At 47.1% G+C, this 16,786-nt stretch overlaps 1 protein-coding gene across 3 annotated transcripts in view; it reads right to left on the bottom strand.

The window, feature by feature from the left end:
* Positions 1–1,520: 1,520 nt before the first annotated feature.
* The window catches only part of CCN4 (cellular communication network factor 4), a 32,745-nt gene continuing 17,479 nt past the window's right edge, over positions 1,521–16,786 (bottom strand). Inside the window, exons 3-6 of one of the 3 annotated variants that reach the window (XM_084749842.1) lie at positions 11,399–11,659; positions 7,284–7,477; positions 5,291–5,590; positions 1,521–5,118 (exon numbers count right to left, since the gene is read on the bottom strand). In XM_084749842.1, the coding sequence (XP_084605968.1) occupies positions 5,291–5,590; positions 7,284–7,477; positions 11,399–11,659 (755 nt within the window). In that variant the 3' untranslated portion in view covers positions 1,521–5,118. Of the gene's footprint in view, positions 5,591–7,283; positions 7,478–11,398; positions 11,660–16,786 lie in introns of all 3 variants that reach the window. The other 2 variants (XM_084749843.1, XM_084749844.1) reach the window with 2 other exon arrangements.

The raw sequence follows: 16,786 nt of genomic DNA, 5'->3' as shown, positions 1-16,786 counted from the left end.
ACAAAACAGCTCAACCAGTGTTCATGTGGATGCACATGGCTGCACAGGCACAGGTGGGTGAGTGCATGGGAAGGCCAGACTTCAACCTCAGTTGTCAATTGTCAGTTGTCACCCACCTTGTTTTAGGCAGTCTCTCATTAGCATGGGCTTTGCTGATTCAAGTTGACTGGCTACCCAGTGAGTCCCGGGGACCCACCAGTGTCTGCTTCCCAAATACTGGGGTTATAAGCACTTGTTGCCACAGTCAGATTTTTGTTTTTAATGTAGGTTCTGAGGGATCAAATTTAGGTCCTCTGGGCTTGAAAGTTAAGCATCTTACTTTTATGCTATCCCTCTATTTAAAAATCAAATATGCAAGGTGTGTGCCACCAAGAGGTAGACATCATCATTTTGTGAATTCCCCAGTTGAGGAGATGGAGGTGAGGCATCCCAGCAAAGAGTCCAGTGTCTTAAGACCCAGTGGAGCCCTAATGGCAGAACTGTTTCCATGACAACTTGTAGTCTGCTTTATGCTTCTCTGTGCTCCCAATGGCTCTGAGGGCAGTACGTAATAGATACTCTGCCTATCCACTCATCTCCCCAGCCCTTGCCACCTTCCAGGCACTGTGGTCTGTTGTCATGGCCCTGACCAGAAGGTACCCAACATCTAGTTAAGAATATAGCAAGCCATTAAATAAATGAGTATGTGAATGAAGGAGGGGGTGCTAAAAATCCCCTTTCTGTTTATTCTTATCTTTAAGTCTAGGTACATTGGCAACTCTGGTTCTTATGTAACAATTTTCTCCAAAACTCAAAGCTTGTTAAAATCCAAGAAGTTATAAAAGAGACTTGTTAAGCCTCAAAAACCAGGCTTGTTCTTAAGACAAAACCTCTAAGAGTCAAGAAGTAAACAACTCAGGATACTCAAAAAGTCCCTAAAGCTAACCAGGAACAAAAGCCCCCAACCCCAAGGCTATGAAAATAATAAGAACCATTAAGGAACCAAAGGCCAGTTGAACTGCCTAAAACACACAGGTCAGTGGGGCTGCTTAAAAGACAGAACAGCTGAATTGCCCAAGAGAGATACTCTGACCTGTGGAAAATCCCAGCTTCCCTGAGCTGCTACCCACGCTGGGGTGCACTTCCTGTGATGTAGCGGCCCTTGAGTCATATTCATTCCTGTGAATAATCTGTCATCTAGACTCCTGTAAGGAACTGGTTCACCATGTAGAATTTTGGTGTTATCTATCCCTACTTTGGTCTACGGTAGACTCCCCATCTGAGATGAGCAGCTGTTCATCCAGGTCTCTCCAGGAATAGTGTCACACAACCCTGGGATTATCTGAGTTTCAGAATCTAAGTTTCTAGGCCCATGTTCAAACATTTAAGTGAATTTTATTCTCTTCTATCCAATGTCTGGGACTTAATTTCTCCAACCCACACATTGACTGAATATGCCCAGCCCTCCATCATTGCCTCTTAACAACAGGATTTACAAGGGGGAAAAAAAAAACCCACACATACACACCAAATCAAAGAAGTCACTTTTGCTGATGATTTATTGCTTTAAGGAGAAAAGCTGTAAACAAAGAATTTGAACAATGAAAACCCATCATGGGTGAACAAACACATTCCCTGCTTGCTACACAAATCATGAGAAAAATGAGGACTGTAGTAGAATGTGACGGGCTGCCCAAGGGCTATTTTTCCTCTATTAGGAAGTTCAAAGACATTTCTTCATGTGTATTCACTTACATAATGGCAATAGGAATATTTAAATATTCAATCACAGTTTGAAAATAGATACATACATACAAATAAACACACATACATATACACATACACATGGCTATGCAGGGACACACAGCTAATCATGGCCTTCTGCTTTCCAGATATTCAGGGCTGTCACTGGGGTTCCTTTCAGTCAAAAACAAGTCCTTAAGACAATGACATAAGTCAACACCATAGTCAGAGGTTGTGATGTTCCCTACAATGCCTATATAGTCCAAAATTAATGCTTGCAAACGACCATATCATCTGAAATTACTTTCTTTGGTTAATCTCTAATCAGCCTCAAAATTAGAATTTCAGCAGCAACCTACAAATCTCCTCTGCTGACTCTGGAGCCTTTTGTTGGGGGGAAGGAAAATGGGCTGGGTATCAGGAGAGATGGCATGGGTGTGTCACAGGACCCTGGGCTTTGGAGCTTGCCTGCAGTGCCCTGGTTGGTAAGAACTTGAGCAAATTACTTAACTCATGGAGACTTGGTTGTATTAGCCCTAGAATGGGCAGTGGTAATGCCCTAACTCCAGGCTCACTGGAAGGATTAAGTAGGCTATGTCAGTAAAGCACCAAGTAGCAACCTTGGTTGGTGCATACTCAGGGCTCTCCAAATGCTAATTGTAAGGTTTAGTAGTAAGCTGTGGGTTCATGAGCTCAGGTCTCCCTCTGTCATGAATAAGCACACCCAAGAAATTCACTCTCAGTACTACAGTAAACTTCTTCATTGAAACTTAGCTGACCTTCGTTGCTTCTTTCCTTTGTTTCTAAGCATTTGGGATGGCATGGAGGCGGGGGAAATCTAAAGACTTGCTCCTGTGAGCCTCCAGTCTTAGTTACTTGGGTTCTGTCTAACTCTCTCTTCTCCTTTCTGGTAGAGTAAGCATGTGTCTGAGCCTCAGCATCTTAGTTCCTTCGAGCTTCAAAGTTTCTATTTATCAGATGGAGACAGGTCATGTACTCTGCTAATTGATAACTCGGTAACATGCAGCATCATGCTTAGCACCAAATAATTTAGCAATAAATGGACATTTGTTTTTAACTGTAATTGGTAATCCTAACCTTCCTTGAACCAGGCCTCACCATTGCAGACTGTTTCTGTCTATTAGAAAAAGCTTCCTTATAATGCCTCCATGTCTTCTTTCATGTGACTTAAGTTCTTGATTCAAAGATGGTTCCTTTGGTCCTGATGCTAGCCAGGTCCATTTCTCAATGACAACCAAGATACTCTGGCCACCCCTCTCTCCTATTCCTAATGATCATCCTAACTCCTCTAACAGAGCCTACTTTAATTGAAGATGCTCAGCTCAGTTCCCTGAATGGCGATGTGTACCTGGTAAGACCCTAACTTATGGCTCCTATGGAAGTTCTTCCAGAGTTAGCTGGTAAGACAGGTTTTTACAATGTAGGAAAATCTAACATGGTCCACACGAAACTTACACGACTGGTAATATTCAGGGGTAACTTATTGATACATGCAAGCTGTTGTACACATATGAACATACATTTATTCAGAACACTAAGCCTCATTTAAGAGAAGATTTTCCCCACTAAGATGAGATCCTGTAAGACGCGTGCATCTAAGGAAAAATAGGAGTGTATATATAATGTATTTTCTTCCTTAAATACATCTTGAGCACCACTGTTTGCCTTGCACAAGGCCAGGCCTTTGGAAGGTTGCAGGAAAGAGGGGGAAATCCCAAGTCCCCTTTCCTATTTAGGAATCCATTTGTGTGCTTGTAGAGTTGTCTCACAGGCATCTTTCCCATCACCCCTCATGCGGTGCTGGGCAAACGGAGTCACCTTACAAATGCATATTGTAAGCTGGTTCAGATGTCAGGGCAGGAGGAGCCACAGGGAATTCAGGGGCCTCTTTTTATCCAGTTTGGCTTGGATGCTTAGTATCTAGACACACTCTCCTCTTGTGGGAAAGGAGCTAGAGAGACAATGTTAGGAGGACAGGTTGCTGGCTTCAGTATACTTTTCTGCTCTTTCATGTTGGAAGGTCCAGAAACAAAGTAGAAATATGAATTATGAAGGTAATTTACCCGGGATATGAATCTCCAGATGGCTGAATTTGATTGAGTTTGTTGACCTCTTTGAGCTTCCATTTCACAGTGTTAAGAACAGAAATCATGAAGGGAATGCTATCACAAAACTTGAATGAGCAAATATGTGATAAATATTGAGAACAATGAGCAGCACGTAGAACACACCCAATAGATGAACGATGACGGAAAACCTTACGTTTTGCCAACAAAATAAATAACAGCCTCATGATCACTTAGGAGAAATATCTTTGTTCAGCTTACAAACTCTTTGGCTTTTACCCTTGATAAATAGATCTCCATTTTGAAATGGCCAGTCAACTTCTCTCTTCAGACTAGAAAACTGAGTGATTTTGCTCCACAGACACTAAGGCTGTGAAGTAAGTCACTGAAACAAAAGAGATGTGTCCTGGGCCCCGGGGTGTATTGTGGTCTTTCCGCTCCTGCCAGAGGCTACTCAGGCCACTGAAGGGTGACCCACTTATTTGTTTGACACATGCATTTGCTAGGTCTGGTTTGAACCTCAAAAGAATCTTCTAAAGACCCATGAGGACATTGCCTCATCATCCCATTGTTTAAGACAACAGACAGGTCACCTCAAGATCCCTGTGAGCTCCCATAACACCTAGGGTGAGGCCCAGAGTAGCTACTTGCCCTAAGAGTGTGTTCAGCAGCAGATTCAGTGACCTTGATCAGCTGTGGCTTGGGAAATTGGGTGCCCTTGCCCTATCCCTATAGGATGCATTGACAGCTACTAATGGTCATCTACTAGCAAAATAAAATTTCTCAAATTACATTTCTGATCCCCATGAACCAAATTTGAGCCCTCTGTACTGTGGAGGGTAGATGGAGAAATGTGTCCTCAGTTATGCCAAGGTTAAGGAAAATGGCTTTCTGTTACAAATCAAAATAGCATAACTATTGACCTCACCTGGAAAATGTTTGGTGACCTTGCAGTACACAGATCTTTGGAGTAAGAGCACTTTTGGTGTGTTGTAGGTAGAAATACCCATGATAGTATCATTTGGCAAAGCCCAAATAGTAGCTTATTCCTGTGTTCGCAATCCCATCAGTCTGAAAGGACCCCAACATCCTCATTCTTAGCATCTGAAGGAGTCTGTGATACTGGTTCTTTAGCTGGTTCTTTTCCTTGGGCAGTCCCATCAGGATTTCTTACAACTTGCACAGGCTGGAGTCAGACTGGCTGGGTCAAGATTGGCTTTCATTGTGAACAGCCAACATGTGTTTTCTTTGGAGTGATGTAGAATGTCCCTAAGGAGGGACCCATTGTCTGAGCCTGAACAGCACTTTCCTGGGCCATTGAGATGGTTTAAAAAAATAAAATAAAAAAAAGGAACAGAGACTGAAGGTCAGGATCAGGGAATTCAGAATTAAGTAGGGAGTAGATGAAATAAGGCTCAGTTGTGAAGTCCTGGGCCACAGCTGGTTGCTCTGCAAACACGGAGCTTGAGCCACATACCTACCTAATTGGCAATCTCTGAGAAGTCAGGGTAAGATTCCAGGTCAGCAAAGATATCGTTGGGATTCCTGCAGCTTAGGTTGCAGAAACAAGCATTAATCCATAGGACCTGACGAGTGAAACCAGGCCCCTCTGGACACTGGAAATCGACACTGATGGTCTTGGACTTGTAGGGGATGCAGCATCTACTGTCAGTACAGACTCCACAGTACTTGGGTCGGTAGGTGCGTGTGCTGACACAGCCTGCAAGAGTGAAGTTCTGCGCCTCCTCTGGCTGGTACACAGCCAGGCATTTTTTCCCTGCCTTCAGGAAAAGAAAAGGGCCTTTTGTTAGTATGCTCTGGTGATGCACAGCCACCTGGCTCCCTGTCCTTCCTTCGCATCACTGTGCACGGCAAGCATCAGCTTTGCTCCAGACTTTGCAGCACTTTCAAGCAAGGAAGGACATCAGCAAACACAACAAGGCCTTGCCACATGGCACAGGGAAAGGGAGGAGTGCCGGAGGATTACCATGCTGAGCTCAGATGTCACAGCCCGCAGTCTCCTTTCTTTCCTGAACTTTTGCCTTCTTGGTATCCATATGCCAGTGTCACCAGCACAAGAAGGCTTGTTATCTATCCCAGCTAACCATGATCCCCCATTAACAAATGGGTAAGCTGACAGGGAGCTCCATGATTAGGGAGGGGCACCCTTTGCTCTCAGCTATCCCCTCTACCCCATTGCCTCTCTCTCTCTCTCTCTCTCTCTCTCTCTCTCTCTCTCTCTCTCTCTCTCTCTCTCTCTCTCTCTCACACACACACACACACACACACACAATCATCATACTTTTTCAATAGCACTGACATTATTTAAATACAAGTCTACCCTTCAATGAGGCTGTGGACTCTTTGATACTGGGGCTTCTTTCTGTATCTCATTAATATAACTTCGAAGCTGGTATACAGGAGGCAGTTATTAAATGCATTTGGCTAGTATCAGAGTCTATTATCAGCTCAAAAGCTGGCCTCGGAACATGTCCAGTGTGGGTGGGGCATGTAACTTATCCAATTGGGAGAACCCTCCACCTAGGGTAGATGGTCATGGAGATGAGAGAGGAATCCAGATTAGGGTCTTTGTTCATATTTCTCCCTATTCTGGGTTCTTCACACTCGTACTTCCAATAGGAGACATTTAAGGAAGACCTGCTGAGACCAAAGATTGGCACAGCAGAGGGAGGGAAAAAAGAGTAGGAAGGAAAGTAGTATCTATCAAAGGTGGTAAGATGCTGTGTTGAGGATAAGGAGCAAGGCCCATGCCTGAAGATGACAGTGGGAAGCAGGGTGTCCCGTCAACTAGCAGCCCTTCCTCAGCATTGGAAGAACCTAGTCGGCTCCACCCATGGAGCTAGAGACGATCCCTGACAAGCTTGCTTTGTTTGATGTGACATCAAATGGGCCAACACTAAGGTGTGAGTGAGAGGTATAAAGTTAAACAAGTTAGACCCATGCCTAAATCCCCAGTATTTTGCAGGTTATTAGAAATGTCCTTGATGTTGTACTTGCATCATCTTGGACTCTCGAAGCCGGAAGGAATTCAGGGATTAATACCAATGTACTATCACGGGCAAGGGACTGAAGTTTAATGGTAGCAGGTGACTGGCCACAGTTGCAAACACTAACAGCAGAGAGGCATGTGACCCTGTGTGTTCCAAGCTCTAGTTAGAAGTCCTCACATTGCCCAGGTAGCTGTCCTGTGCCTATGCAGGTGGATGAGGGATGTCATGGGGGAAGGAAGGTGGTACAGATCCCTCAGCATCACTACAGAAAGAACACTTGGAGTAGCTCCTGATTTCTCCTTGGAGTGACCTTGCTTCTGATAGGATGGGAACTGCAAAAGCATCTATTCGGTGAAACCCATCATGGACCAGCCTAGTGGGCTCATTCCCAAGCCTGCCAAGAAGTTCAGTGGCCAGGCTCAAAGATACCGGCCCAAGATGCCTACCTCTGCTCTGGACTTACTTTGATATGTGGACGGATGTCCACATCACATGGCCGCAGGTTGCAGAGGCGACTTTCCTGCTCTGGCCAGCACCGGGCATTGACATTTGAGATACGAGTTGAGATGCCTAGGCCACAGGTGGTTGAGCAGGGACTCCAAGGGCTACTGTAGGCAATGCAGTTCCCGTGCCATTGTTCCACTGTGCCCGAAGCTGCTGTAGAGGGGACACCAGAGTACCCATGAGTTTGCAGCCTCCACAAGCTCCCCAAGCCCTCACCATTACCATGCACAAAATGCTCACTCTTCATGTGACTCAGAAAATGGCAAAGACCAACAGATATATGGAAGATTGAGACAAAGAGACAGACAGACAGAACTGGGCTAATTTTCCTCCACAGGAGGACAAACTGCCTTCTAATTAGCAGGTGCACCCAGGGAGGTCTTCTCTGTGGTGGTTAAGATCGACTGTCAGCTAGACAGGGTGTAAAACCATCTAGCAGACAGAACCCTGGGCATGCCTGGCAAGAATTTTCTACATTGGGTTAAGTGACGTGAGAAGACCCACCCAGAATAGAGTGAGAATCCAAATCAGATAGGAGAAAGCGAGCCGAGCACCAGCTATCATCTCTTCCTGTTCCCAGACAGGATGCCACGTGACCAGATGCCACCTCCTACCCCTGTTTCCTGTCCCACTAAGATGGACAGTATCTCTTCTTATTTTCGCTAAAGTGAAATTTTATTTTTGCATTTATTTTTTATATGTGTGTTTGTGTTTATGTCTATGTATGTGATTACACGTGTGAAAGTATAATCAGGACTCCCTGGGCTAGTGAGTCCTCGTACATGCCAGAGAGTACGGTTACCTGACTATAGGCCCGTGGGAGTTTCTGCTCCTGCCTGGTCCTGTGAACGTACAGAGCACCAGCATCTGATGGGTACATGCTTCGTCAGAAGTGATCAGGGCTAGTATGGAGAGTGGGGTCTGACTTTCACACATACTCTGGTGCCTCATATTTGACCACGTCCCTGGAGGGGGAGGCCTGGTGGCACTCAGAGGAAGGATAGCAGGCTACCAAGAAGAGACTTGATACCCTATGAGCATATACAGGGGGAGGAGGTCCCCCTCGGGAACAGTCATAGGGGAGGGAATAAGGGGAAAATGGGAGGGAGGGAAGAATGGGAGGATACAAGGGATGGGATAACCATTGAGATGTAATAAGAATAAATTAATTTTAACCCAACCCCCCCCAAAAATTTAAAAAATTAAAATCTTTCTTGTTAAAAAAAAAAAAAAGAAGTGATCAGGGGAGAGTGGTGAGCTATGGAGGGAGACAAGCAGATAGCAGGCAAGGCAGAAAAGCCTGCAGAAAGATGGGACAGACAGACACATAGAGAAATCCCACCTGTGTACTCATAAGACTAGGGAGGGGGAGAAAAGGAGAGAGAAAGAGAGAGAGAGAGAGAGAGAGAGAGAGAGAGAGAGAGAGAGACAGAGACAGACAGACAGACAGACACAGACAGACAGACAGAGACAGAAACACAGAGACAGAGACACAGAGAGAGATAGAGGCAGAGAGGCACAGAGAGACAGAGACAGAGATACACACAGAGAAATAGAGAGACAGAGAGAGACAGATAGAAACAGAGAGACTGACAGAGACAGAGAGAGAGAGACAGAGAGAAAGAGACGGGGGTGGGGTGGGGTGGTGGTGGTGGAAGGAACGGGAGAGAATGAGCATGAGGACAGAAAAGGCAATCAAGGAATGGGGCGGGGCAGGTGGCGGGGAAGGGGGGGAGAGGAAAAACACTCTAGGAAGATGAGGAATCTCCTTAGGGTAACAGAATTTGTCACACAGTCCCTGGAGCTTGCAGGTGTGCAGCAAACACTGCAGATGAGTGAATTTGGGAGTGAATTTGAGTATGGAGAGCACCCATGGAAAGAAGGGAGAAAACAATGGAGGCTTCCAAAGACAGAGGTGGGCAGTCTGGGATGGGCTGTCTGGAAGCCTGTAGCAGGCAAGCAGGGAGGGATTTGCCTGAGAGGATGAGAGGATCAAAGGGCTTTGGTTTCTGGGTCTCCTCCATACCCGCTGCAGGGGCTTTGCCCGGGATGGCTAAGAACTAGGTTACTGGGTCACGCACAATGGGCAGGCAGCTTCTGCCTCCCTCCACCACCCAGTGACTCTTACACAGATATGCTGGTGGGAGGAGCAGCCATGCTGCCCTGAGCTACCAGGGACCAAGCCTTCCCTGCTACTGGTTCTCATCCATGCCACATTTTTTATCCATGTGGGATGTTTTGTCCCTGAGGCATGTTTGTTAATGTCTGGAGTTGTTAAGGGTTAAGGATGCTGCAACACCTGTGAATCTATTTCTTAAAAAAAAAAAAAAAAAAAAAAAGAAAGAAAGAAAGAAAGAAAGTAGTGGGTGTGGTGGTGCATGCCTTTGATCCCAGCACTCGGGAGACAGAGGCAGGTGGTTCGCTGTGAGTTCCAGGCCAGCCTGGCCTACAAAGCAAGTCCAGGACAGTCAAGGCTACACAGAGAAACCCTGTCTCAACCCCCCCCCCCAAAAAATTCCTTTTAATCCTAAGTACTGCTGGCACCAAGGCCAGGAATCCAGCTCTGTGCAGGCTCTGGAGCAAGACCACACACTTAGACTTTTAAAGAACATTAACACCCCAAAAGCTCAGTGGCAAGCAGGCTTCTCTTCTTTGGGGCCACTTGCTTCAGAGGCACTTTTCTCTAGCTATGTCTGCATTCTGTGGCCCACTGTGTCTGAATCTCCCGGCTTTTCCTCATTCCTCCCTCTGTCTTTCCATAGTCCCCAGTCTCCTCTTCTCTTGTCCACTGCTCAAAAGTCAGGCTCCCTGGAACTCTGGCCAGGCTCCTCTGTCTCCCAGCCTCATCAACTACCAGCAGCTGCTCTAAGCAGAGTTCCCCTCCTGTGGGACTCCCCTGTGAGGCTGCCCTCATTGGGCATTTTCCTCTCATTACCCTCCTCAAATTCAGCCTACTCAAACCAGGCAGCCCACCATGCCCTGGAACATGCTCCGTCTCCTGTGTTCCCTCCTGAGCAGGGGCCAGCCCCAGAAGCCACCCTGCATTCTTCCTATTACCCCACACATAATTCAGATGCAGCCACTGCTTCTGGCCCTTGTCCTTTCCTCACTCTTGTCCCCTCTGCCCTAGTTCAAAAGCCTAAACATCGTCATCCAACCAGACATCATCTATCCATATATCCTTTATCTATCCCTCTATCACCCATACATCCACTGCATTCTATCTATCTATCTATCTATCTATCTATCTATCTATCATCTGTCTTATTCTATATATCTGTTTTCCATCCATTTTATAACATCTACTCTCCATGAATGTATCCATCCATCCAATTATTCATCTTATATCCTTCCACCCATCCATCTTCCATGAATCTATCTGCTTCATATATCCATCCATCCATTCATCTATCCACTTCCCTTCTATTCTCCAACCATTTCTCCTCTATGCATCTAGACATCCATCCACATATTGATGGCACAGCACACACATGTTCCCACCCATCATCTATCTGTTATCTATGCATTCATCTATTCAGCCACCTATAGCCAAACACCTATGTGGCTACCTCTGCAAATGTCAGCTGGATACTTGCCAAATACTTGGCAAGTGCATTAAGCTCCGGTAGACAATGGTGACTGAGCCATGTCCCTGTCCTCTCTTCCAGGGCTTCCTCTTCTCAGCTTACCTACCTAAAGCCTAATCTGCTCACCTGAACATAGCAATGGAACCCTTGAGTTACCTGGAAGGTCCATCTACTCCTTGCTATACCCTGCCACCTGCCCCTCTATCTAGGTCCCTACCCACTCTCTGGGATAATAGAGATAACAGAGGACTGCACATGTGATACCTGACTTTTATGCTTGGAGCAGCACATAGAGCAGGAAGGATAGTGTCATTTGCATTTTACCGATGGGAAACTTGGGTCCCAGACAGAGCATCCTTGAGACCATATAACTGGTGAGTTGTGGAGAGGGTAATGGCCTGGGGGGGCCTTGATTTATGAAGAGAAAACCAGGGCATTAGGGACTGTGTGATATCCCGAGTTCCCACTCATCCATGCCCACACTTACCAAAGGCTCTGGCGTCCAGCATTGCAGTCTGGCGTGGTCTCCTTGTATCATCGTCACACACCCACTGTTCACAGCACTGGCCAGGAACTCTCACATGCCGGGGATGGCGGCACCAGAGGCGTGGGGGCCTGGGGCTCAGACACAGCGGCGTGCAGCCTATCGTGCCATCAATGCAGGTGCAGTTGTACCTACAGTTGGGCTGGAAGGACTCGCCGTTGGTGTAGCGCACGCCATCCAGGACACAGCCCACACCGACCACCTCTGCAAACACAAGTGGGAGACGTGTCAGGACAAGAGGTATGGGCTCCATGCCAAGTCTCGTCTGTGCAGTTTCCCTCTGCCTAAGATGTCATGCCAAGAAATCACTCATGTGAGGAAGGAGGGCCTTGCCCTTGTTTCAGCTGGCTGCACCTCAAGGGCAAAGAGTGGGCCATGTGAAGAGGTGGGGCACAACAGGAAGAAAAGGAGAGAGGGTACTGTGAAGGTGCTTCATGACATCAGGACACAGCCACTGAAGAGCTTGCTGGGTTTAGGGTGGGAAGGTCCAGCACCCTAGTGCAGGAACCCAGACATTTTTCTCCCTACGGTGTTCGCAGAACCAGACCTGGTACTGATGCAAGTCTGTCCAAGGAAGGAAGGGCACACACAGGAAACCAGAACCTAGGAATTAAATGGGCTCCTTTCCTCCTGCCATGGAGTCTGGCAGGAGCTGGGGACCCAATGCTGTACAGAATGACAATAGGCTTGCCCTTGACGATGTTATGATAAAGTAGGATGGTGGTCCAATGCCTGTCTGGAGTGATTGTCTATGGTAACAGCCACTGGTTGGGGGAATAGGGAGGGGGTGTTGGGTGTAGACATGGCTGTAGACTGAGAACAAGTGGACCAGAAAGGTCCCATGGACCCAAGAGGGCTTTCTGCCTGTCTTCTACAAAGACAAGAATGAGTGTGAGGCAGCCCAGGTGCCAATGACAGTCTTCCAAGTAGGGAAAGCATCTCCTATACGTGTAAGAGTCTCATGATGCAGGAGGCCTGGGAGGTGGGGGGGAAGCAGGAAGTGAGGAAGAAAAGGGGAGGGTGAGACCAGATATAGCTTCCTTCTGTCTCTGAGGAAGATGTAGAACTGTTAGTGTCTATAACTCTGACTGGCACAAGTACGTGTCCAATAGGTAATGTGAACAAGATGAGATGAATTATCTCATAAGTTTTCATAAGAAAACTTGTGGTACTGAGTAGACAATAGGCTGAAGAGGGCCAGGAGACAGATTGATGGCACCCCAGTGGCCCAGGCAGAGGTTGGTGGCCTCTCAAATCAAAGCGATGAGAAAGCTCAGCTTCCAGACACATTAGCAGGGAGAGTTGCCAAGACTCCTAGGAGTCAAGGAAGCCTTCCAGCACTCTGTGCTCAGGCCAAGAAAGTGAGACGTGCCTTCCTCTCTGGAAGAACTGGGACTGTGGTAGGTTAGCTCCAGAGTCTTCACTGGACATGAGATATGTATGCATGGTAGAGTCGGCTACGTGAGCTGGCCTTGTGGGGGCTTGGGGAACTACTGAGCCATATTCTACCCTTGGTGCTGTGTGCTCCCTGGGGATAACATCTGGAACTGTAGGCAGAGGGTCCTGGGACAGCAAAAATGTCCACAGAGGAGGGGCAGTGAGGAGTCTGCTGTCTGCAGTAACTCTGTCCTGTCTCCAGGATTGGTGGGGGTAGTGGCTGGTGATAAACATCAGGGCATCTGGCAGGGGCGAAGACCGTCAGAACCAGGGACTTTGTTGTATGTGTCATGGCACATATATTGTTTTTTAAGGAAACACATTGTCACGTACAACAAAACAGTCTCATCAAGGAGACACCGGTGTGCAAGCTGACCAGTGAGCAGCAGTCTCAGGGTGCAACCGTCTCTCTGTTGCTACCATTCAGGAAGCAGGTGCTAGCATGCATTGACTAAGCTTCTGGTCCATGACCTCACACAGGTTTCTGATGATGATTTCATCAGAAGAGCTTTGTCTACTTCAGTAAGGCCAGGAGAGGTCTGGGAGAGGAAGGGATTCGTAGGCTCAAAGAGATGGTGAATGACACAGTGGAAACACTAAACCTACAGCCTCCTTCCTTCTACCTGACACCAGAAGAGGAGGGAGGTGGAAGGTAAGGGGAGAGGAAGGAAGAAGATCAGGCAGAGGAGGAGGAGGAGGACACAGGAAACAGGATGGGAGGGGGCCCTTGAGCTTTGCATCCTCAGTCACTCTGCCACTTCTTATACATATGAGTATGTGTACACATGTGTATGCATATGGATGTGCATCTTTGTGCACGCTAGTTTGTATATGTATTTGTTTACATGTATATGTGTGTGTAGGCAGATGTATGCTATGCATGTGTGACACACTCTCTCTCCTCTCTGCGTGTGTGTGCATGCATGTGTGTGTGTGTGTGTGTGTGTGTGTGTGTGTGTGTGTGTGTATTGGTGGTGAGAAGGTTGAAGGTTACGCTCTGCTCCCATGTGTAAAGACATTAGTCCTGGGCTCTGGAGTCCATGGAAAAGCAATCCTTTCTTTTATCATCTTACAGGATTTCACAGAACAACCTTTGAAAATGCTGATACCCAGGCTACATAACATTAGACAGACCTAGATACTGGAACATTGCATTCCTCAGCCTTTGTATTCTTCAAAGCCTTCCAAGCAAGTCCAGTGCACAACCAAAGTCAAGTATCACTGCACCTAGGAAACACCATCTCAGTAGACTATTGGGCAGTGATAAACCTGTCCCACACAGACCAAGGGGAGGTCAGGGTATGTGATGACCACGCATTAACCATCAGCAGAGATGAGACCACTCTCCATGTACATATAGCCTTTCTACTTCCCCAGGGGACTGGTTTTGGGTGAAGGGAAGCCACCAGCTCCTCTCTACACTCACTTGAAAGTTCAGACGAGACCTGGCAGGCTTTCTTACAGCTAAAAAACTTGCAGCAACCACGCCACCATGCTCCTTTCCTGGGACCTTCATGCCCCTCACCCTCTGTAGCCTTGAGGGGATAGGAATATGGCTTGGGTCCTGTAACCTCACCTTCCTATTGTGCTGAGTTGGCGGGCAGATGGGTGGATAGAGGCACTGGTGTGCTAGGGTCCCTCACCTTCACTAGCTCCTACTGTATCTAAGTGTGTGACAACCTGACTTTCCACAGAGGTCCTCACACTTCATCACATTGTCCTTATTAGGGACATTGAGGTTGAAAAGCTTTGGGAGGTTGCCTAATGTCCCAGGACGACTTAGTGGCAGCACTGGGACTCCAGTTCAGAATGTTCAACCCCTCGCACCACACTGCATTTCCCATTTCCCTGCTTTAGCAATGTAAGGCAGGGTGGTCCAGGAATGAGACTTTCCCCCTATGGAGGATAACAGTGGACAGGAGCATGCAAAAGCCATAGGTACCACCCCCTTGTTTACCCCTGCCTGTACAAGGCTGATTTAATGAAGATGCTCAGGTGTGTGGCCCAGGGTGGCTTGCAGGGAGAGTCAGGGCAGGGATTGACACCCCTAGCCCATTGGGCTCGTAAACACCATGTTCCTTTCACCAGACCTTTTTGCCCTGGTACCTGTTCCAGCTACATTAGGGCAGTGTTTGGGCAACTTAAATAATGGAAGCTTCTCAAGTAGAGGGCACTGTGCCCATCCCTGTGTTTAGGTTGGCCTGGACACACGTTTAAAATGCTTCTTTGAATGTAGCTCTAGTGTTTACCAATCACACACAAGCCTAGATTCCTTCTGACAGCCAAGCAGACTAGGCAAGACAATATTCATTGTCCTGCCTGGCCTCTGTGGCCCAGGAAGGTGACCGCTGACAGCCAAAACTGGCATTTGCCAGCGTGCCGACTATGCTTCCCAGCTTCCTGGGTCCTGTGTGGCAGCATTCTGATGACTTGTTTTTTCCTCGCCTCATCTTGGCCTAACTCTCTGCAAATCTCCAGACAGGTTTAGCTTGTCTCGGGGGTCCATCCACTAGCTAAGCTGGACCATGTGTTGATGGGATGTCTGTTTGAGAGGCTCCGTTTTCTTTGGTCTCACTGCCTCTCTACACTTTCGTGCCCTGGCTTGTTTCTTGTATTTGGGCCTCGTGAATTTTGACAGGACGTCACTTCTGAGGAAATGTATAGGGGACACAAGTGAATTTTGTATGTATGGGCACATGTTTAAATATGATATATATGTGTGCATGCGCGCACACACACACACACACACAAACACACACACACACACACACACACACACACACACACACACACACACACACCTGATGTGCATCTGTGTGAGTGCTTGTGGAGAGGCACATGGGTAAGAATTTACTTGGATGAAAGAGTCAGGTGTTGGAGTTGGGAATGGTTCTGTGGAGGCTCCCTTTTGAACTTAACAATGACCTGCAACTCCCGCTTCACTGAATACTTATTTCAAAGTCTGCAAGCCCACTTGGCCAGGGAACTCATGGCAAATGTAAAAACCTACTGAATCCTTCCTTAGATGATGGATGCTTTATTTCTTTTTCCCAAATAAATAGAAAGGAAACCCATCAAGGTTCCCAGGGGCAGGGAGGTAGGGGACTGTAGTGATTGGGGGTGAGATGACACCTGCAACTGGAAACTGTGAGGGTGGGTGGGGGGGCTGGTGAGCAGGAAAGACAATCTCTGGATCCATGACACAATGTCTGTAGCGAGTAAGATCCCATTATGGCTTTGGAGATTAGTGTAATCACAGTGAACCCAGTTACCTTTCAAATGACCTTAAGGCTAGCCGGGAGAGGTGTTGCTAGCTGGGCCCCTGTGCCTGGTCTCCTGGGGATTCCAGCACAGTGAAGCTGGTAGTGTCTCCCTGGACTAAGGAAAAGGAAGATGACTGTTTATGATGTCAGTCTTGGGCACCAGCAAGCGGAGATCACCTGTGACTCAAGGGCTTATTTAAATAAGTCTGGGCTGATGCCCAGGAAACACATTTTTAATCAGTGCATCGGGTAATTGTGTGTAGATTATGGTGCAAGTCTTTTTTGAAAGATTTTTGTGGCATTAATAGCAAATTCCAGCAAGAGGAGAAAACCAGGGAAAGATGGGGGAAGCAGAGGCATTTATTTAAAGAGCCAAAGATGTAAATCTAAGTAAATGAAGAAGAAGAAGAAAAAAGAAAGGCAGAAAAGAAAGGGCCACAAAGCGAGCAGGAGGTTCAGATAGGGCTTACTGTGCACAAACCTCATCAACAACCCTCCCACCCCGCAGGAATCTAAGGTGTTGGGTAGGACTAGGGGCTGTACAGTACATAATAGACATTAGGGGCTGCATAGACTGATAATTATGGAGGAGTCTTGAATCAATACAAATGGGAGAGGAGTTCCTGGATTT

The sequence above is a fragment of the Acomys minous genome, assembly GCF_964271855.1.
Source record: "Acomys minous genome assembly, chromosome: 12".
Lineage (NCBI taxonomy): Eukaryota > Metazoa > Chordata > Mammalia > Rodentia > Muridae > Acomys > Acomys minous.
The sequence above is the reverse complement of the archived record's forward strand: the minus strand, read 5'-3'. Positions and strand labels throughout refer to the sequence as shown.